General features: G+C 42.7%; 2 protein-coding genes across 4 annotated transcripts; both read left to right on the top strand.

Annotated features, from left to right (window-relative positions):
* The first annotated feature begins 3553 nt into the window (after positions 1–3553).
* On the top strand, positions 3554–16474 carry LOC123450019 (germinal center kinase 3-like). 3 transcript variants are annotated; one of them, XM_045127416.1, is made up of 21 exons: positions 3554–3792; positions 4614–4868; positions 4947–5071; positions 5348–5392; positions 5938–6019; positions 6518–6586; positions 6741–6911; positions 6988–7038; positions 7613–7681; positions 7800–7868; positions 8309–8376; positions 8510–8791; positions 9393–9526; positions 9799–9884; positions 9983–10027; positions 10641–10742; positions 10837–10888; positions 10964–11004; positions 14500–14564; positions 15661–15712; positions 15880–16474. In XM_045127416.1, the coding sequence occupies exons 1-21, from the start codon at positions 3583–3585 to the stop codon at positions 15955–15957; spliced, it is 2151 nt and encodes a 716-aa protein (XP_044983351.1). In that variant the 5' UTR covers positions 3554–3582; the 3' UTR covers positions 15958–16474. The 3 variants fall into 3 exon arrangements, with proteins under 3 accessions (XP_044983351.1, XP_044983349.1, XP_044983348.1); XM_045127414.1 differs by having other exon boundaries at positions 3557–3792; positions 8309–8367; positions 9983–10099; XM_045127413.1 differs by having other exon boundaries at positions 3557–3792; positions 9983–10099.
* Positions 16475–18407: 1933 nt separating this feature from the next.
* On the top strand, positions 18408–20359 carry LOC123450915. The gene is made up of 5 exons (XM_045127951.1): positions 18408–18710; positions 18800–19064; positions 19239–19436; positions 19692–19696; positions 19853–20359. Exons 1-5 carry the CDS (start codon positions 18408–18410, stop codon positions 20357–20359), a joined length of 1278 nt encoding a protein of 425 aa, XP_044983886.1.
* The last annotated feature ends 1139 nt before the right edge of the window (positions 20360–21498 follow it).

Below are 21498 nucleotides of genomic sequence, written 5' to 3'. Positions count from 1 at the left end.
GAAGAAGGAGAAGAAGGAGGAGAAGAAGGAGAAGGAGCTCCTCCTTCTCCATCTCCTTCCTTCTTCTTCCTCATTCTCCTTCTCCTTCTTCTTTTCTTCTTCTCCTCTTCCTTCTCCTTCTCCTCCTCCTCCTCCTTCTCTTACTTCTTCTTCTCTTTCTCTTCTTCTATGTAGCTTAGACTCATCCAAGAAAGGCTAAATTGGCTAATTATCCTACAAAATGACATAATTAGCTTAGTTAGCTCTAAAATGACATATTTAATAAAAAATGACCTATAGTTAGCTAAGTTCTCTCCTAAATGACATAATAAGGCTTACGTAGCTGCAAGATGACCTATTTCCCCTAACTTAGGTATTAAATGGCCTATAATTTGCCTAGTTAGATCCAAAATGGCTTAATAAGCATAGTTTGCTCCGGAATGACCTATTTTACCCAAGTTAGCTCCGAAACGACCTATAGTTAGCTAGGGTTTCACCTAAATGATATAATTAGCTTAGTTAGCTCCTAAATGGCCTATACTTAGCTAATTTCTCTCCAAAATAACCTATATACACTTCTTCATCTAGTATTATTCTTCTAACTTTCTTATTTGTCATTTTGCAGATTAAATTCACTTCACGGGAAGCTTGGATTATATTGATGGAATGCTTGAAGATGATTTCTTGTACCATGGCTTGTATTGAAACTATTGTAATATATGGATATATATGAAACTTTGTATGCATGTGGATGAAACTGGTGTAATATATGGTTTGGTACGGATGCAACTTGCATAATATGTATGCACTATGGATGAGAGTTATTTTAATATGATTATGAGTACGAAAAGAAAAATATTTATGTCAAATATATATATATATATATATATATCCTGATTATTGTTAAAAATGCTGGATATAATAAAAAATAAATTAAAAAGGGGCTGGTTCCCCCCTTTGCCGTCTGCCCCCACATGGGAAAGGGGGGATGGCAGACGGCAAAGAGGGGAGAGAGAGGGGGTTGGTTCCCCCCTTTGTCGCCTGCCCCCGCATGGCAAAGGGGGGAATCAGCCCCCTCTCTCTCCCCTCTTTGTCGTCTGCCCCCACATGGCAAAGGGGGGATGACAGACGACAAAGAGGGGAGAGAGGGGGGGCTGGTTCCCCTCTTTGCCGTCTGCCCCACATGGCAAAGGGGGGGATGGCAGACGACAAAGAGAGGAGGCCTGCCGTTAACACTTAACGGGGCCGTTGCAGTATGTGTCGTCCCATTTATTTTGCCGTTTGCCCCCTCATGGCAAAGATTCTTTGTCGTCCGCTTTAAAAAAGCAGACGACAAAGAACCTCTTCACCGGATTTTTTTTGTCGCCTACTTTGCCATCTGCTGACCGACGACAAAGCCTTTGCCGTCCGTGGTTCCCCCCTTTACCGTCTACCATGGCAGACGGCAAATTTCTGAATTTCAGTAGTGTATAGGCATCACGTCCAAAACAAGTAGACCGATACTGTGTGCATCTACTACTATTACTCCACACGTCGACCGCTATCCAACATGCATCTAGTGTATTAAGTCCATAAGAACAGAGTAACACTTTAAGCAAGATGACATGATGTAGAGGGATAATCTCAAACCAATGATAAAACCCCCATCTTTTTACCCTTGATAGCAACTACTTGATGTGTGCCTTGCTGCCCCTACTGTCACCAGGAAAGGTCAGCACATGGTAGAACCCAAAACCAATCACTTCTCCCATTGCAAGAATCATAGATCTAGTTGGCCAAACAAAACCCAAGACTCGGAGAGACTTACAAGGATATCAAATCATGCATATAAGAAATCAGCAAAGACTCAAATATATATCATAGATAATCTGATCACAAATCCACAATTCATCGGATCTCGACAAACACACCGCCAAAGAAGATTACATCGGATAGATCTCCATGAAGATCATGGAGAACTTTGTATTGAAGATCCAAGAGAGAGAAGAAGCCATCCAGCTACTAACTACGGACCCGTAGGTCTGAAGTGAACTACTCACGAGTCATTGGAGGGGCGATGATGATGATGAAGAAGCCCTCCAACTCCAAAGTCCCCTTTGGCAGGGTGCCGGGAAGGGTCTCCAGATGATATCTCGCGAAAACGGAAGCTTGCGGCGGCGGAAAAGTATTTTCGAGGCTCCCCTGATTTTTTACTGAATATTTGGAAATATATAGGCCAAGGATCTAGGTCAGGGGGCGGCCAGGGAGGCCACAAGCCCTGCCACCGCCGTCTCCCCCTGTTGGCGGAGTGGGGGCTTGTGGGCTCCCTAGAGCCCACCTGGCTTGGCCCAAAGGCCCCCTGATTTTCTTCCGATCGGGAAAAATAATTTCGGGGTTTTTCTTCCGTTTGGACTCCGTTCTAAAATCAGATCTGAAAAGAGTCAAAAACATAGAAAAAACAGGAACTGACACTTGACACTGAATTAATAAGTTAGTCATAAAAAAGATATAAAAGGTATATAAAACATCCAAAGAAGACAAGATAACAACGTGAAACCATAAAAAAATTATAGATACGTTTGAGACATATCAGCCGACGACGTCGCCCGCCTCTACGCTCTCTTCAGCAACGCGCGCCTCGACGAGGAGCCTCGCCACCTTGACGGGGACATCGACATCGACGCACTCTGCGCAAGCTTCAGCAGGCTCACCCTTGAGGATATGCCTGCGCTCGATGAGCACCCGTGCTATGTACTCGACTGCAGCGATCCACCATCGTTTGCAGGGTGTCTTGCCCCGCACGGCATGGCCATTACCTTTGATCTTATGGAGGTGATGGTTGCTGGCACTAGCACCAGTCCAGGTCGTGGCAAGGCTGCGGTGGATGCAACTGACCCCCCCTCCGGGCCCTGTCGATCCGCTTCACGCCACCCTTGCCGGGCTAACCACGCCTATCGCCACTACGACAAACACTGCAGAGGCCAGGGCCGAGCTGGAGGAAGCTCGCAAGCAGCTCCTGGTGGAGGGCACCGCCCATGCCACCGTCAAGCGTCGGATGAAGGCTACGCAACGCGAGTATAGCTCCTCTTACGGTCTCACTATGGCTGCTGATGGTCCTAGCCGCACGTGGAAAGTTCCGCGGCCGCGGCCGGGTAGTTGCCGAAATCCTAGACGGCAAACTGCCCATGTACGTCGGCGTGGAGAGGTCGAACGTGGCGAGGCCGAGGCGAATGTCGCCGGAGCGGATCTCGGTGTAGTAGATTGTTGCGTCCCGGAAAAAGAAGCAGACACGCGCCTCATGAGGTTGTGGTGTTTCCTCGCCGCAGACGATCTCAGCGCTCGCTCGCTCGCAGAGAGTCACACACATCTCCCTCTCTCAGTCACGCTGCCAACGAGGCCCCACACAGCTCACGGGCCCACAGGCCATCGTCGGTTCCGCCAAGAGCACCTCGCGTCCCTCGCCCGCCACGTCGCAATGTACGCCCTCCTCCTTTTTTCCCCCCTCTCCTCTCTCGGTGGTCTCCCGACACGAGTCAACGACCCCTCTCTCTCTCTCCCTCCCTCCCTCCCTCAGTCTAGTCCAGCCGGCGGAGGCGGAGGGGCGTGACTCCGGCCGCGGCCGAGATGGTGAGGGGCGGGAGCATGCGTCGTCCCTCGCTGGCGGCGGCGGCCGAGCCCGCCGTGCCGGAGTTCACCGTCTCGCCCGACGACTACAGGCTCATGGAGGAGGTCGGCTTCGGCGCCAACGCCGTCGTCTACCGCGCAATCTTCCTCCCCGCCAATCGCACCATCGCAGTCAAGTGCCTCGATCTCGATCGGGTCAACAGTAACCTCGTCAGCTCTCCCTCCCTCTCTCTCTGCCTCCGATTTTCCAATTCCCCATCGCCGACGCCCTTCTATCTCTCTCTCTGTCTCTGTAGGAATAGGAATAGGAATAGGAATATGAATAGGAATAGGATTGGGCGGTACATGTGTTGTGGATGCACTCCACCTTGCTCTGTGTTATTAAGTTGTGGATCCTTTTTTTTTTTTTTTTTGTTTCGTTTCAGTGCTGAAAATGCTACTACTGGCTTTGGTAGCATCAGGCTTTATGTTTCCTCTTACTGGACCTATCATCGGCTGACAAGTTGATACACTCGATCCTGCGACTTCTCCTCCCAATTTTCGCATGTTTTCATCACTGATTTGCATTACTCTGTACATTACCTAGGGCTCTTTATCTGTATTATTACCAGGGGCACAATTACGAACCTCTGCTTGCTATCCTACAATTGGTTTCACAAAGGCTGCTCCTAACTCTTCTGGACGCAGTGCATGTGCTTTGTGGTCTCTAGGATGGCATGTACATGCAGCGACTTGAATCTAGGATCCCACGATGATATACCTATCTTGTTTCGATGCTGTATTTTTCTAAATTGCTTCGTCGTTCCTGCCCTACTAACCTGCAATATCGCTTGCTCATTTCTCAAGTGCCCAACTCTACGCTACCAATGAAAATGAAAATAGTCTTCATAATAAATGGATCTGTATATTCACCACTACTTTCTTAGGCCAATGTTCCGTACTCTTGCCTCTTGGTGTTCCCTTTTCTACTCAATGTCAGTTGTGTATGTAGCATCTCACAGTGGTATTCGATATGTGTATATCCTTTCCAGGATGATGTGCGCAAGGAGGCTCAGATAATGAGCTTGATAGATCATCCTAATGTCATCAGGGCTTACTGCTCTTTTGTTGTCGATCACAACCTTTGGGTGATAATGCCATTCATGGCAGAGGGCTCATGTTTACACCTAATGAAGGTCGCACATCCTGATGGCTTGGAGGAGCCTGTTATCTGCTCTATTCTTAAAGAAACACTTAAGGCTCTGGCTTACCTCCACGGCCAAGGACATATCCACCGAGATGTTAAGGTTGGCCTTCTTCTAATACAGTGTTTATGTACGCTCATTTTTTCAGTGCTTTTGCTCAATGTATGTAACGTTATGCAGGCGGGCAATATCCTTATCGATAGCCCTGGTGTAGTCAAGCTTGGGGACTTTGGTGTATCTGCTTGCTTGTTTGACAGAGGCGACAGGCAAAGATCCAGGAATACGTTTGTGGGAACACCGTGCTGGTACCGTACCTGTGTTTTTCCGAATTTCTTCCTTTTGGAGGCTCAATAAGTTTGAGCAACAACAAATCCTTTAGTCCCAAACAAGTTGGAGGCTCAATAAGTTTGAGCAACAACAACAACAACAAATCCTTTAGTCCCAAACAAGTTGGAGGCTCAATAAGTTTGAGCAACAACAACAACAACAAATCCTTTAGTCCCAAACAAGTTGGAGGCTCAATAAGTTTGAGCAATGTATGAAAAATGCTTTATATGATTCTTCTTTTGTTTGGTGTTTAGGATGGCTCCAGAAGTTCTCCAGCCTGGGACCGGTTATAATTTCAAGTATGTTTTGAATATCATGCTCATGTTATCTTTGCTACTCTAGAATACCTTTAGATGCAGTATTTCAAGTTTGTCTGGTCCATGAGTGACCATCATTTTTTAACTAAAACGAGTTATGTATACATTGGCATCATACATTACTAGTACACCTGAGGTCACTCAAGTAGTCTCTGGAATTTTATGTTCATATTAAATGCTCAATCACTATTTCTAATTTGAAGAAATAATGCCATCAATCTTTCTTACATTTTTGTCTTTTTCATCAATCCACTTTATAATTGCAATACTCTTTATTTTGTTTTCTATATGTTTTCTTGCATGTCGTTGTATTTTGTCTGAGGTCACTGAAGTATTGTCTTGGAATTTTATGCTTGGGTTAAATGCCGAACAAATATCTCTAGTTTGAAGAAATCAGGCTAGCAATCTGTGTTACATTTGTCCTCTTCATCTATCCAGTTTATAATCGCAATATTCTTTATGTTGTATTTTACTTGTTTGCAACTAGATATTTGAGGTGTGCTAACGACTAGTTGCCCTCTGTCCAGAGCTGATATATGGTCATTTGGAATAACTGCACTGGAGCTTGCACATGGCCACGCTCCCTTCTCTAAGTATCCTCCCATGAAGGTAATGAGTTATTTATTCTTTTGCAAAGTAAAATACTTCTGTCCTTTTCCAGTTTCTGTCTTAGGAAAAGAGCAAGTACTATTAAGCAAGTGTTTGATCAGCTTCATAATTGCCTTTTCTACTGTAGTTGTTCTTATACTAAAATTTTCACCATGGTGTCCTGTTAGCAGTTTGTAGACACATGTTTTTCATCATCTTTCTTTGCCAAAAATTCCTGTATTCACACTTACAACACATCTTTTTTAGCCTAGGAAAAAAAAACTCCCCACTTAGGCAAAATTCCATTATGCTACAGTTCTATGCCTACTTTTCATGAACTTGCTTATACTTACTGATGTTCAACAGTCTTGTAAAATTTAACCATAAGCTCAGCGGCCTTGTCCATGAAATTAGCAATTGAAGTCTACAAACTTTCTTGTTTATCAAGGGCATTGTCGAAGGTGGCAACCTGTGTATGTGAACTTTCTTTTTAAGTGAAGTTTACCTTGTTGGATGCAGGTTCTTCTCATGACCCTTCAAAATGCACCACCTGGTCTTGACTATGACCGCGACAGAAAATTCTCAAAGGTAGTACTGGTCCAGTTCCTGGCTTGTGTCTTCTGGCTATGTTTTAACAGCAATACCTACTTGTCCTAGGAAGCCGCTTCAGTTGTTATTATAGAGTGGACATATTAGATTACAATGTTTACCTTTCTAATGAAGGCTTTTCAGCTGTAATCAGTCTTTCAAGGAAATGGTTGCAATGTGCTTGGTAAAAGATCAAACTAAGAGGCCAACAGCTGAAAAGTTACTAAAGCATTCGTTTTTCAAGAACACAAAGGCCCCACAGCTGACAGTCAAGAGCATCTTAACTGATTTGCCCCCTCTGTGGGATCGTGTGAAGGCACTCCAGGTTTTGCTCTCGTGCTATCTTCTTATTTTACTTGACACTGAAAACAATATCTCAGCAAATTACTGTGCTTTTTCAGCAAAAAGATGCAGCACACCTGGCTTCATCCGAACAGGAAGCACTTTCGATGGTTTGTGATATAAACACTTTCTTGTGTTATTCTTTGCTTTTGGCGTAGTTCTTTTCATTTGAGGCCATGAAAGTCTGCTTATGTTATTTACTCTTGTGCAAAGTGAACTAGCAATCGTGATGTTTTTTGGAATCACAGAACAAAGTAAGACTCACTAGCCAATCAAATTTAGAAGTTGATCTCATACGGGCCAAGACATTGGTTTCTTATAATTAACCAAGTTAAGCTGGAACTCTCTGACAGATGCTCACCTGGCTATGAGCTGTTTTTTCCACATACAAACAATTAATAACATTTTATTCAGTTCGCACAAAGATATCATAACTACTTGCAAATTAAGGTGCTTCTGTTTGCTGTAGAGCTTTTCCTGCAAAGTGAACTCGTACAGTACTGTGTTGTAAACTTCTTTCTGCTGGTGGTGGTGGTTGGGGGGGGGGGGGGTTGATGCAGCATGGTAGTGTCATATAATTCATGGAAACTTTGCAGCTTGTATTATTTATCTGTTTTAGAAATGCATGTACGCAATTCCGTCCTTCAATCCACTTACGTGACTTTCTTGTGGTTTCTCCAACAGAGTGAGTATCAACGAGGTGTCAGCGCATGGCACTTTGATATTGAGGATCTCAAGGCTCAAGCATTACTGGTAAAGCAATAGCTTCTATAATTTCTAAAAAATTGCTACATGTCTACATCACTCACACATTTTTGAGGCGTAAGTGACTCTGATATGACCTTACAAATAAGCTCCCAAATTTATGCAGATTAATGATGACGATCCACCTGAATTGAAGGAAGATGATGACAGCGCCCGAGTAACTGAAATTGATAAGGTTTGTTTGATTTGATTCCATTTCAAAATTAATAACGTTAAACCTGTGCTACAGCAATGATAGAATAAGCTTGCAAATGCACTTGATGACAAAGTTTTCTGGAGTGCATCCAAGAGAAGTGATATCATATATGTCTATCATAGGAAAAAGATATACCATTTATCTAATTTGAAGAGTAAGGGCATGATTACCTACTGATAAAAGGAGTGCCACAAATGTTTCTGACTGAATCTGAAAAGTATATTTATCTCTTGTGATGCTAGAAATGTTATTGTACAGGAGACAAAGATCTGCAACCTATGGTTACTGTCCTGCAGTTTCTCACTAACTTCTGTCATTGCAAAAATCACCTGCATTCCCTGTTGCGTTATATCTAAATATTTTTCTATGTGCAAGAGAGAATCATACCAATGTTTCTTTTGTGAATGCTCTATTGGCAGGGCACATCTTTTGAGAGTCATTTTGGACAATCAGCGCTTCTGAATGGAAATAACCACAGGTTGAATCAGTATGTAACGTTTCAGCATCGATCCAACTCTATAGGATCATTTTTTATCTTATAACAGGAGGAGGATTAGCGAGCCTTGATGCATATTGTTTTCTTGCTAGTAGTGTATTCATACTATTTTGTTATATTTCAGTGAACGAACTTGTACCACTGCAGTAAATCCAGGTGGAAATGGCCCTGAAACAAGTGATGAATTTGCTTCTGACCTTGGCAATGCTGATAGTCCAAGGATGGTTGATGGACGCATAACGCAAGGAACAGAAAATGATTCGTTGTCCTCTACATCGAAGCAAGGTTCTGAGGCTGGAAACCCCAGGAGTGAAGTTAGACAAAGACAAAGGACATTCTCTGGTCCGGTTATGTATTCTGGTACCCGCAGTAGTTCACTGATTGAAAGAGGTCATATTATTGACAAGTATGGTCGACAATTTCTTCTAACTTTTTACATTCTGTTTGATCTGTTTACATATAAAAAACTTCAACAAGAAAAGGAAGTCCCCTTAACTCTGTTTACGCTCTTACTATAGGGCTGCTGTTCAGTTCTTCCAGATTTCATGTTTTAAGAGGTTCTGTTTATAAGTCCTGACCAAATTTGTTTTCTAAGAAGCATGTTTATAAATACATGAAATTTTACATATCTGAGTATTTAGACACAGAACACAATTCTCCTTTATATGCGGACTGTGGATGGAGTACGAGAGAAATTTAACTGTATATTGCTAAAGGTCATTATGGACTTCTTAGTCTAAACTTCCATGTCGTTGACAGCCTTGATATTTTGTTGTAGCCCTAAAAAAACTATAAACATATATTTTTATTATCATGATGATATGTTGAATACTTAATAGCGGAGCAAACCAAATCCTAACTGATCTGATATTTTTATTAGGATGGACAGTCTATTATAATAATAACTAATGGTTACTCTAAAAGAGCCCTTCCTTAAATCCAATGTTGTACTCTGTTCCATTAGCATACGAGTTTAAATTGCATTTGATATTTGTTCCTCTTCACAGGGATGCAGGAGGTCGATCATTATCTAATAAACAAAAGAGTGACACGGGTAGAATCGATGATCTTAGTGGTCCTCTTTCACTTTCAACCCGTGCTTCTGCAAATAGTCTGTCTGCTCCTATTCGATCTTCTGGAGGTAGGATAAAGCATCCGCTGTTCTAACGCAGCTGTGCACCACTTTTGTCAATCCACATCATAGACCTGCAGTCATGTTTAACATTAGCTTAGCACATCAGCACAGCACACAACATGCTTCAGAAAATATTAGCGTTCTTGTATCCAGTCTTTTATGATAGGGTAAAACATTTATCATTCTTACACAAATGTTTTTACTTTTGTGAATGTATATAAAAAGACTTGGGGTCCGTACATTAAAAGGGCTTGCAATTTTCTGTCTTTAATTCACAGGATATGTGGGCTCCTTGGGAGATAAGCCTAGGGTGGAAATAAAAGGCCGATTTTCTGTAACATCCGAAAATGTGGATCTGGCGAAGGTACATTACCTGTTGAGCAATGCATACCCTTCAATAGGGTAGTGCTTACGAGCAAAACAATACTTCAGTGAGAAAACTGAATAAAGTCTACTTGACAGGTTCAGGAAATTCCAGTGATCAAAATTTCACATAAACCACAGGAGGTAAGAACTCAGGTCTCTACAATGAAAAAATCAGCCAGTGTTGGTGCTTGGCCAGTGAAGTCTAAGTCAATGGTACGCTTTTATGTCTAAAGTATCATTTGTGGCAAGAGAAAAACATTTAATTAATTAAGATTATGCATTGTTGCATGAAATGTTAATTTTTACTATGTATGTAACGCTGGCGATTTTTTCCCCAAGCTCTCAAACAAAACTAAACAAGATTAGAGCAACTATAATATTTTAAGTTTTGTGCAGTTATTCCTATGAAAAGATAAAGGGGCATGTTCTCTTTCTGATGATGTTCACTGTGAACATTCGTACCCCTTGTTTAAGAATTTCCATAGTGCTGTTTAATTATTTCTGGTTAAGATTTGTTATATTTTCTTTTAGGAACGTCAATTGCATGGCATGCTATCAAGTTCATGTTTACTAGTATAATCTTTCATAAGTTGCGTGCTATAACTGAATTCTAAAGCATGCAAAAGCTATGTTTAAATTGGCAGTTTTGACATGTTTGATTATGCATGTTATTATATCAAAGAAGATTTAGATTTGTGGTGCATATCTTTTCAGTTAATTGATTTATGCTTGCTTGAATGCATCGGTTTTGCAGTCTAATAGTCATCATCGGAAGGAATTCCGAGACAGCTCAGTATCTGCATCAATTCTAATTCCCCATCTTGAAAACCTTGTACAGCAGACCACATTTCAGCAAGTATGGGAGAAACTCTATAATGCCCCTCAACACACGTGCATTACAAATATTTGTAGTACTGTATGGTTAACCATTTCCCATTTCCTTTTCACAGGATATCATCACGAACCTAATGAGTAACTTGCAACAGAATGAGAAACCCAATGGTAATCAATTTCAACTGTAGCTGCTCAAAGTTTCAGTTTCCCCTTTTTATGATTAAACTATTCTATTTTCTCCAGGGCCACAGACTAGAGTTCAGAATATGGAGGGTGATACAGGGGTGAGCTTCTCTTTAGCTTAATAAGTATAAAAAATCACATGCAGAGTTCATCATTTTTATCTCATACACATAATTGATTTACAAGATGGATTTATTTATGTTAATTACAGTAGTATTGATACAACAACAACAACAACCAAGCCTTTCAGTCCCAAACAAGTTGGGGTAGGCTAGAGTTGAAACCCATAAGATCTCGAAGCCAAGTCATGGCTCTGGAACGTGGATAGCTAACTTCCACGCACCCCTGTCCATGACTAAGTCTTTGTCGATATTCCAAACCTTCAGGTCTCTCTTAACGGACTCCTCCCATGTCAAGTTTGGTCTACCACGACCCCTCTTAACATTCTCAGCACGCTTTATCCGTCCGCTATGCACCGGCGCTTCCGGTGGCCTCCGTTGAATATGTCCAAACCATCTGAGACGATGCTGGACAAGCTTCTCTTCAATCGGTGCTACCCCAAGTCTCTCTCGTATATCGTCATTCCGTACCCGATCCTTCCTTGTGTGACCACATATCCATCTCAACATGCGCATCTCTGCTACACCTAACTGTTGGATATGTCGTCTCTTGGTTGGCCAACACTCCGCGCCATACAACATCGCAGGTCGGATAGCTGTCCTATAAAACCTGCCTTTTAGCTTTTGTGGCACTCTCTTGTCACAGAGTACACCAGAAGCTTGGCGCCACTTCATCCACCCAGCCTTGATTCGGTGGCCCACGTCTCCATCGATATCGCCATCCTTCTGCAACATGGACCCCAAATATCGAAACGTGTCTCTCTCCGGTACCACCTGCCCACCAAGGCTAACCTCTCCATCCTCGTGCCTAGTAGCACTAAAACTGCACCTCATGTATTCAGTTTTAGTTCTACTAAGCCTAAAACCTTTCGATTCTAGAGTCCGCCTCCATAACTCTAACTTTCTATTAACCCCCGTTCGGCTATCATCGACTAGCACCACATCATCCGCAAAGAGCATACACCATGGGATATCTCCTTGTATATCCCTTGTGACCTCATCCATCACCAAATCAAAAAGATAAGGGCTCAAAGCTGACCCTTGGTGTAGCCCTATTCTAATCGGAAAGTCATCGGTGTCACCATCACTTGTTCGAACACTTGTCACAACATTATCATACATATCCTTGATGAGGGTAATGTACTTTATTGGGACTTTGTGTTTCTCCAAGGCCCACCACATGATATTCCGAGGTATCTTATCATAGGCCTTCTCCAAATCAATGAACCCATATGAAGGTCCTTCTTTTGCTCCCTGTATCTCTCCATCAGCTGTCGTACCAAGAAGATGGCTTCCATGGTAGACCTCCCAGGCATGAAACCGAATTGGTTTTTGGTCACGCTTGTCAACCTTCTTAAGCGGTGTTCAATGACTCTCTCCCATAGCTTCATAGTATGGCTCATCAGCTTGATTTCGCGGTAATTAGTACAACTTTGAACATCCCCCTTGTTCTTAAAGATTGGTACTAAAATACTCCGCCTCCATTCTTCAGGCATCTTGTTTGACCGAAAAATGAGGTTGAAAAGCTTAGTTAGCCATACTATCGCTATGTCTCCAAGGCCTCTCCACACCTCGATGGGGATACCATCAGGACCCATCGCCTTGCCTACTTTCATCCTTTTTAACGCCTCCTTAACCTCACACTCCTGGATACGTCGCACAAAGCACATGCTGGTATCATCAAAGGAGTCGTCTAGCTCAATGGTAGAGTTGTCAACCTCTCCATTGTAAAGGTTGTCAAAGTACTCCCGCCATCTACGCTTGATGGCCTTATCCTTCACAAGAAGTTGATCATCTCCGTCCTTGATGCATTTGACTTCGCCGACATCCCTCATCTTCCTCTCCCTAATCTTGGCCATCTTATAGATGTCCCTTTCGCCTTCCTTAGTGTTTAAACGTTGGTAGAGGTCCTCATACGCCCGACCTCTCGCTTCACTCACCGCCCGCTTTGCAGCCTTCTTCGCCACCTTATACTTCTCCGTGTTAGCTGCACTCCTGTCCAGATATAGGCATCTGAAACAGTCCTTCTTCTCCCTAATAACCTTCTGGACCTCATCGTTCCACCACCAGGTGTCCTTAGCTTCCCTTCTACTTCCCTTGGTCACCCCAAACTCCTGTACAGCGACCTTCCGCAAGAAGGTCGCCATACTCGTCCACATCAAGTTTGCATCGCCTCCTTCCTCCCAAGGGCCCTCCTTCATGACCCTCTCCCTGAAAGCCTGGAATGCCTCCCCCTTGAGCTTCCACCACTTCGTTCTAGCGACTTTGGCGCGCTTATCCCGTTGGACACGAATCCTAAAGCGGAAGTCAGCAACCACAAGCTTATGTTGAGGGACGACACTCTATCCAGGTATCGCTTTACAATCAATGCAAGCGCGTCTGTCTTCTCTTCTAGAGAGGACAAAATCAATCTGGCTAGAGTGTAGACCACTACTGAACGTCACTAGATGGGATTCTCTCTTCCTAAAGAGGGTGTTAGCTACAACCATGTCGTAGGCTAGAGCGAAGCTCAGGACATCTTCTCCTTCTTGGTTCCTGATGCCATAGCCAAAGCCCCCATGCACCCTTTCAAAACCTGTGTTAGATGTACCCACATGGCCATTGAGGTCTCCTCCTATGAAGAGCTTCTCACCAATAGGTACCCTCCTAACCAAGTCCTCCAGGCCTTCCCAGAACTCCCTCTTGGTGCTGTCATTGTGGCCTACTTGCGGGGCATACGCGCTGATAACATTGAGGACTAAGTCCCCAACTACCAGCTTGACAAGGATCATCCGGTCCCCTTGCCTCTTAACGTCCACAACTCCATCCCTAAGGCTCTTGTTGACCAAGATGCCTACTCCATTCTTGTTTGAAGTTGTCCCCGTGTACCACAACTTGAAGCCGGTATCCTCCACCTCATTCGCCTTTTGTCCCTTCCATTTGGTCTCTTGGACACATAGAACATCAACACGCCTCCTCACCGCCGTATCAACTAGCTCCCGTAACTTACCCGTCAGGGACCCTACGTTCCAGCTACCTAAGCGTATCCTCCTAGGCTCGGCTAACTTCCTTACCCTCCGCACTCGTCGAGTCAAATGCGAACACCCTTGCTCATTTTTCACTACACCGGGGCGTCGGTGCAGCGCGCCACTAAGGATGCGGCGACCCGACCCTTGCTCACTTATCACCGTATCCAGATCAAGATACGGCGCGCCACCAAGGGGGTGACGGCCCGGCCCTTGCCCATTTGACACCACACCCGGGTTCCGATGTGGCGCGTCGCTAAGAGGGTTACGCCCCAACGAATTTCCTTTGGGTTTTATCTCCATAAGAGTGGCTGGGTTTTTCACGTTGGCTCGCCACGCCTATCACAACCCTCCTCCTTTACCCGGGCTTGGGACCGGCTATGCTGAGACAACATAGGCGGAGTTAATTACAGTAGTATTGATACTATAAATAATTCTTTGGCTCATAAGTTTGTGCACATGCTTCTGGCAGGTTGAAACTGGTAGTGCTGAGAGAGAACGGAAACTACTTGCTAAAGTATTCGAATTACAGTCAAGGTAGGTTGATTTCTTGGCAGTTGATATTTGGAAGGGATAACCACATACTTCCATGTTCAAAATTTTGATATGGTAAAGTTTTTTTTTTTACTTCCGACTGCAAACAACCTAATTTTCTACACAAAACCTTTTGCTCTGGTGTATACCTCAATCCTATTTGGAAGGGATAACCACATACTTCCATGTTCAAAATTTTGATATGGTAAAGTTTTTTTTTACTTCCGACTGCAAACAACCTAGTTTTCTACATAAAACCTTTTGCTCTGGTGTATACCTCAATCCTATTGGTCGTTCGTGATCTGTTATGCTTGTGCCGCGCTTTTGGTATAGTCATCGCTGATGTTTGGTTGCCATCATGCGTTAACAGCGCAGCATAATGCTACCTGTTTTTGCGAGCTTGAACTGTGTGTCTGTGCGGCTTCAAGAGTCACAACCCAACCACATTATTTATCATCTTGCCTTGTGTTACTGTTTTGCCATGCAACTATCATGTGCAGCTCTTGATGCTGTAGTTTGGGCACTGCGTCCTTTCTCCACTCCCTGCTCCCCAACTGATAAATTTTACGATGCCAGCTAAAAATAGGTTGCTTTCTACTCCCTCTGTACCTAAATAATTGTAGTTGGGGAGACTAAATAATTGTAGTTGGGGAGAACTTTCTACTCCCCAACTACAATTATTTAGGTACAGAGGGAGTACTTTCTTCTATGTTATGATATCGAGTGAGCTGTAATTAATTTGAGACCTGTATGTCAAGTTATGTGTAAAACAGTACAAGTCACATGCAGAAAGTGGTCTACGGATATGGCTTGACGAAACAGTTGGCAGAATCCAAAAAATCACGGTTTTGATGTATTTTTCTGTGTTTTGTCAGGCTTGTTCGTACTCCAGTCAGGAATTAACATGACTTAGCTCTAGCTTTGTTTCATTCTTCACTAAATAGGCTGTTATATTCCTTATCACTCCCTCTGTACCAAAATATAAGACGTTTTTGCAGTTCAAATTTGAAGTCTTATATTTTTGTAAGGGGGAAGTAGTTATTTTCCATATCAAACAATTGTTTGAGGATCCAAGTAACAATTTACATTTGTCTCGCAGGATGATTTCTTTAACTGATGAGTTGATCGCATCAAAGCTGAAGCATGTTCAGGTCAGTATCGAGCAATTTCTGCAACAACCGAGTAAAGAGACTTGTAATTCCACATGTATGCAAAACAGCAGTACAACTTAGGGATATATCGAATTAGAGCATCTAACAAATGAAAAAAAATATGCTAAAAGTTATCACCATATGTAAGACGATCATCGTGCGTGCAGCTGCAAGAAGAGCTAAATACACTGTACATCCAAGAAGAAATAGCCGACACAAGAGAGGATGGCAACGGAGAAGCATGACCAGGCGATGCACCTACCTTTGAGTGGCACAAGGAGTATTCTCAAGTGACTATAATATAATCTGCGTGCCCCGGCTCATGCATTGACCAGGCCGCCTCCGTTGGCTTGTGAAGAAGGCATGCGTTTGAGGTGGATCGCTGGTATAAGAGAGAGGACTTGAAAACCTCTAGATGACGAGTCTACTCAGGCAGCAGAGAGAGAGAGAGAAGCTGTTGGAGGTGTAGCAGGAGAATATGCTGGTTGTTGCTATCTGTGTGTGTGTCTGTACATAGCCTCTATCTACACTAGTTAGCAGCATCTGTAGCTAGTATGGGTTTGGTTTTGTTTCGTTTTACCGACTTGACTTGCGGCATCGGTTCATTTTGGCGGTGCCGCGCTCATCACTGGTATGGCCGTTGATGCCAGGTGATGCAGCAGTAGAGCCAATTTGGTTGCAGAGAATAACTGGAAGATTGGAATGTATTTATACATATCATATTTATGCAAAGGGATTTGGAATAAACGAGATGTTGCTTCATTTTGCATCACCTGGAACCGTGTCTCGTGCTCGTTCGTTTGTGTCCGGGTCGGGTCGTCATTGCGCCAGGCCGTTGGTTGGATCTTGGGTTGGTGGCACTTTGTACAGTAGGATTTTCCACTAGAGTAGAGGACCACGGACAAAATAACCACCCATCACATGCAACTTTCATTCCGTAATCAATCAATTCCAGTGCTCTGTTTCTTTTCTTTCTTTTACTTACTTGTAGCAACTCTAGCGGATTCCGGCCATTTGACAAAATAACTGTCGGTTTATGGGACCAAGGTGAATTTGTCGACCGAAACAGATCCCGCATATTCGTTCATCCAGATTTTTTTTTTCAAAGATCCTCTGAACCGCGGCCTATTTCCTCCATACCTATACGAATTGTCTTCTTTTTGCTGGATCCCCTTTCTCTTGACGTGACGTGAACTTACTTTCGGCCACTTAACTTCCCGCCTCCGACCTCACCGTCCAGCCTTGCGGAGACGGAATTTGACTAGACGGTGTACCCGCAGTCATTGGGTGTCCCCATATGAAGCTCTGCTGCCACCCTCGGCGGTAAAATTGACAAAAATGATCCCTGAGCGTAAAGAACTTACGGATTGATCCCTCGGGGGAAATATTTTATCGACCTGACCCTTTTATATGGCGCCCGACACCTAGACGCCACACTACACTGTGTGACGCCTAGCCGTTCGGCGCCACACCCCCCGACCACCTGGCAGGGAGGGCCCACCTCTCAGGCCGTGTGACGCCTAAGCCTCAGGCGTCACACATTGTAATGTGTGACGCCGAACGCTTAGGCGTCACACATTGACTTAACTGGCCACGGGCCAGCCCCCCTCCCCACCCCTCCCCAGGGACGAAGCTGTAGTATAGTCGCTGGGGTCAATTGACCCCAGTGCCTTTGAGTATTTGAAGCTAACTATGTCTAGTAATACTACGTTTGACCCCAGCCAAAAAATATATTTGACCCCAGCCCAGCACCTGATGTACAGCTTTACAAAGCGCCAACACACAAGGCCCTTGGCCCATAAGACGTGGCTTAGGCTAGCTTACACAGGTACATACGTACGCGTATACGAGTAACTTCCTCTCTTCGCTATCGTCAGGCCGCCTCTCGGTCGCATCGCCTTCGCCTATTGCCCTAATCTAATCGCTGACAGCGGCGATCCCCAATCTTCAAGGGTGATTCCGGCCGGCCGGCCGCGCTGCCGCATAATCTTTAATCTCCGATCATTCTCTCCAACGTTGGCAATTCTCAAGCAGGTACACCGTACAGGCGTACACCAATCTCTTTCTCAGTTTCTCTTGGTCTCACGGTTAATAACTCATTCTCTCTAGATGGCTAATTACTAAGTTTAATTTATGGTTTTTGCTGCATCTAGGAGGCTAGTACTAGAAGGATATAGACAGATTTCTGCTGAAACGTACTGGACTAGAGACTGATCTGGCAGGGAATTCAAGGTCAGTTAGACTAAGGCAAGATCAGGCACCAAATATTGGTACAACTAGTACAACAGACATGAATTTGGATGAACTTCCTTTTGATCCGGCTAATCGAAAAAGAACATCACAGTACACTAAGAATCCAAAGAAGCAAGATGAGATCAGAAGAATATATTTAACTAGAGGACCTTATAGGCCACAAGAAGGCTTTATATATCCTCAAAAGACCATCGGAGGATTCGAGAGAAGATTCAAGCCAAAATGGTATAAAGATTATCATTGTCTAGAGTACAATGATAAAGTGGATAAGGCATTTTGCCAATGTTGCTATTTGTTCAGGGATTGCATCGACGGTCAAGGTGGGAATGATGCATTTGTTGTCAATGGTTTCTCTAGTTGGAATAAGAAATACAGATTAGATACTCATGTGGGTGAGGTTAATAGCTATCACAATGTAGCTGCGAAAAGGTGTGATGCCTTGATGAATCAAGATCAGTCCATTAAGGTTGCCCTCAACAAGCAAACTGATATTACAAAAAGGCAAAATCGTATTCGGTTGAATACTTCTGTCGAATCAGTTAGATACTTGTTACATCAAGGTTTAGCTTTCCGTGGCAATGATGAATCAGAGGAATCCAAAAATAAGGGGAATTTTCGAGAGTTGGTACAAACATTAGCAAATCAAAATGAGGATGTGAGGAATGTAGTTCTTAAGAATGCTCCGGAAAATTGCAAATGGGTGTCTCCAGATATTCAAAAGGAACTTGCAAATTATTTTGCAAAGGTAAATTACTAAAATAACTATTCTTTATTTATTTCATATGATTTATCTCTTTGAGCACCCAAGATTATATTTTATCTTGTTTATTACAGATAAGATTGAATTCTATTCTTGAAGAAATTGGTGGTGATGTCTTCAGTTTGTTGATTGATGAGGCTTCCGATGTGTCGGACAAAGAACAAATGGATGTTGTGCTGAGGTATGTTGACAAGCTAGGGTTAATCCTGGAACGACTAGTTGGGATAGTACATGTGAAGGAAACATCGGCAACGTGTCTCAAGTCAGCCCTTGAGAAATTGCTTGTTGATATTGGATTAAGCTTCAAGCAAGTTAGAGGACAATGCTATGACGGGGCGAGCAATATGAGGGGCGAGTTCAATGGTTTGAAAGCTAAAATTCTGGAAGATAATAGATCAGCATATTACGTGCATTGTTTTGCTCACCAACTCCAATTGGTTATCGTAGCAATTTCAAAGAAGAATGAAGATATTGCAGATTTTTTTTACATGATCTCCCTTTTGTTTACTGTTGTTGGAGCTTCATGCAAAAGAAAAGACATGATCAGAGAGACTAATAGAGAGAATGTAAAAAGAGGCATAAGTAGTGGACGAATTAGTACCGGCACAGGGTTGAATCAAGATCAATCACTTCAAAGGGCGGGAGACACCCGTTGGGGTTCTCATTATAGAACCCTCTCAAGCTTAATTCAGTTGTTCCCATCAATTGTTAGTGTCCTCAAGTATGTATCAAAAGAAGGCAAGAAAGATTCCAAGAAAAGTGAAGCACGTGGTCTTCTATCATTTTTTGGAACCTTTGATTTTGTTTTCTATTTGCACATGATGTTCCATATATTAGGGAGTGCCAACACTCTGTCACATGCATTGCAACAAAAGGATCAAGATATCTTGAATGCAATGTCATGTGTGAAGTCAACAAGGAATGATCTACAACAACTAAGAGATAATGGGTGGGAATCACTTCTAGAGAAGGTATATTCATTCTGTGAAGAACATGACATTCCCAAACTGAACATGCATGATGAATATGTCAATCGATATAATACACGGAAAAGAACCAATATAACAAACCTACATCATTATCAAATAGAGTGTCTTAACACCGTTATTGATTGGCAACTTCAAGAGTTTGATGACAGATTCAATGAAGTAAATTCTTCATTGCTTATTCACATGGCTTCTTTCAATCCAAAAAACTCTTTCGCTGCTTTTAACCCGGAGAGTTTGCTGAAGCTAGCTGAGTTTTATCCTCAGGATTTCCATTCATCAAAATTGATGGATCTTGGGCATGAACTTCGGATTTACATTGAGAATGTCCGAGCGGACAAAAGATTTGCCAATTTGGATGGCATTGCAGATCTTGCTAAAAAATTGGTGGACACTAAGAAACATCTTGCTTTCCCTGTGTATCAACTTCTAAAGTTGGTACTGATTTTTCCCGTTGCCACGGCGTCAGTGGAGAGATGTTTTTCAGCAATGAATACTGTGAAGTGTGTTTTACGTAACAAAATGGGCGACAAGTTCATGAGTGACTGCTTGATTTGCTATGTGGAGAAAGATATATTTTCTACCATTACGAATGATGCCGTAATTGATATGTTTAAGAAAATGAGTGATCGGGAAGGCAAACTATAAAATGTGAGTCTCACATCACTGTAAGTTTGTAACATTTTCTCAATGCTATTTATTCTCTATATTATTTTTACACACCATTCATGTGAATATAATATATTTCTCTTGTTGATCCTTTTCAGGAAGTTACAAATGAAATTGTCGGAAGTCTTTTCTGCTTATTTTATCTTTAATGTGTAAACAAATGGTTTTATGACTTCACGAAACTAGTACTTGGTATGACTATCTTGTTATTATGATACTGATTATATCATTGGCTAGTTGCATATTTTCGTTCTTCATGTTTCCCTTGGATGTTATTTCTATTGTGCTATAATGGGCACATTTTTGGGGTTTCCTTTTTATATTGCTCTCGGCATGAGCACGCCATAGCCTGTGCTATAGTGGGCATTGGATATTGGTTGACCCCACTGATCATTTTTCTAGCTTCGTCCCTGCCCCTCCCTCATTCAAACAGAAACTACAACGGCTGGCTCTCACCCCCTCCCTAATCCCCTCCCCCATCTCCTTCAGATCTGGTGATTTCTTCCTTGGATTGATCCCCCAGGGTAATCTCCTCCCCCATCCCTTCCGTTTCCCATCCTTCTATCCAAGTGTATTAGGTTTTTGTTGAGTAGATTGATTTGAGTAGGTTCTTAGGATTTGACTAGTTAGGATATGAGTTAGTATATGAGTAGATGAGTAGTAGTAGTTCATATTTGTAGTTAGTATTAGTAGTTAGTATATGAGTATATTAGTAGTAGTAGTTCATATTTGTAGTTAGTATTAATAGTTAGTATTAGTAGTTAGTAGTAGTAGTTAGTATTAGTAGTTAGTATGTTAGTATATTAGTAGTAGTAGTTCATATTTGTAGTTAGTATATGAGTATATGAGTAGTAGTAGTTCATATGAGTTCTTAGGATTTGAGTAGTTAGGATATGGTGAATATGAGTTAGTATATGAGTAGATGAGTAATTTGAGTTCTTAGGATTTGAGTAGTTAGGATTTGAGTTCTTAGGATTGTAGGATGGCGTAATTTTTTGAATATGAGTATTTTTTGAATATTAGTTAGTATATGAGTAGATGAGTAATTTTTTGAATATTAGTTAGTATATGAGTAGATGAGTAATTTTTTTGTGATTTGTAGGATGGTGTGGCTTCTG

This window comes from Hordeum vulgare, chromosome 4H (genome assembly GCF_904849725.1).
Source record: "Hordeum vulgare subsp. vulgare chromosome 4H, MorexV3_pseudomolecules_assembly, whole genome shotgun sequence".
NCBI classification, from domain to species: Eukaryota; Viridiplantae; Streptophyta; class Magnoliopsida; order Poales; family Poaceae; genus Hordeum; species Hordeum vulgare.
Note: the sequence above shows the minus strand (reverse complement) of the source record. Positions and strands in the feature narration are given on the sequence as shown.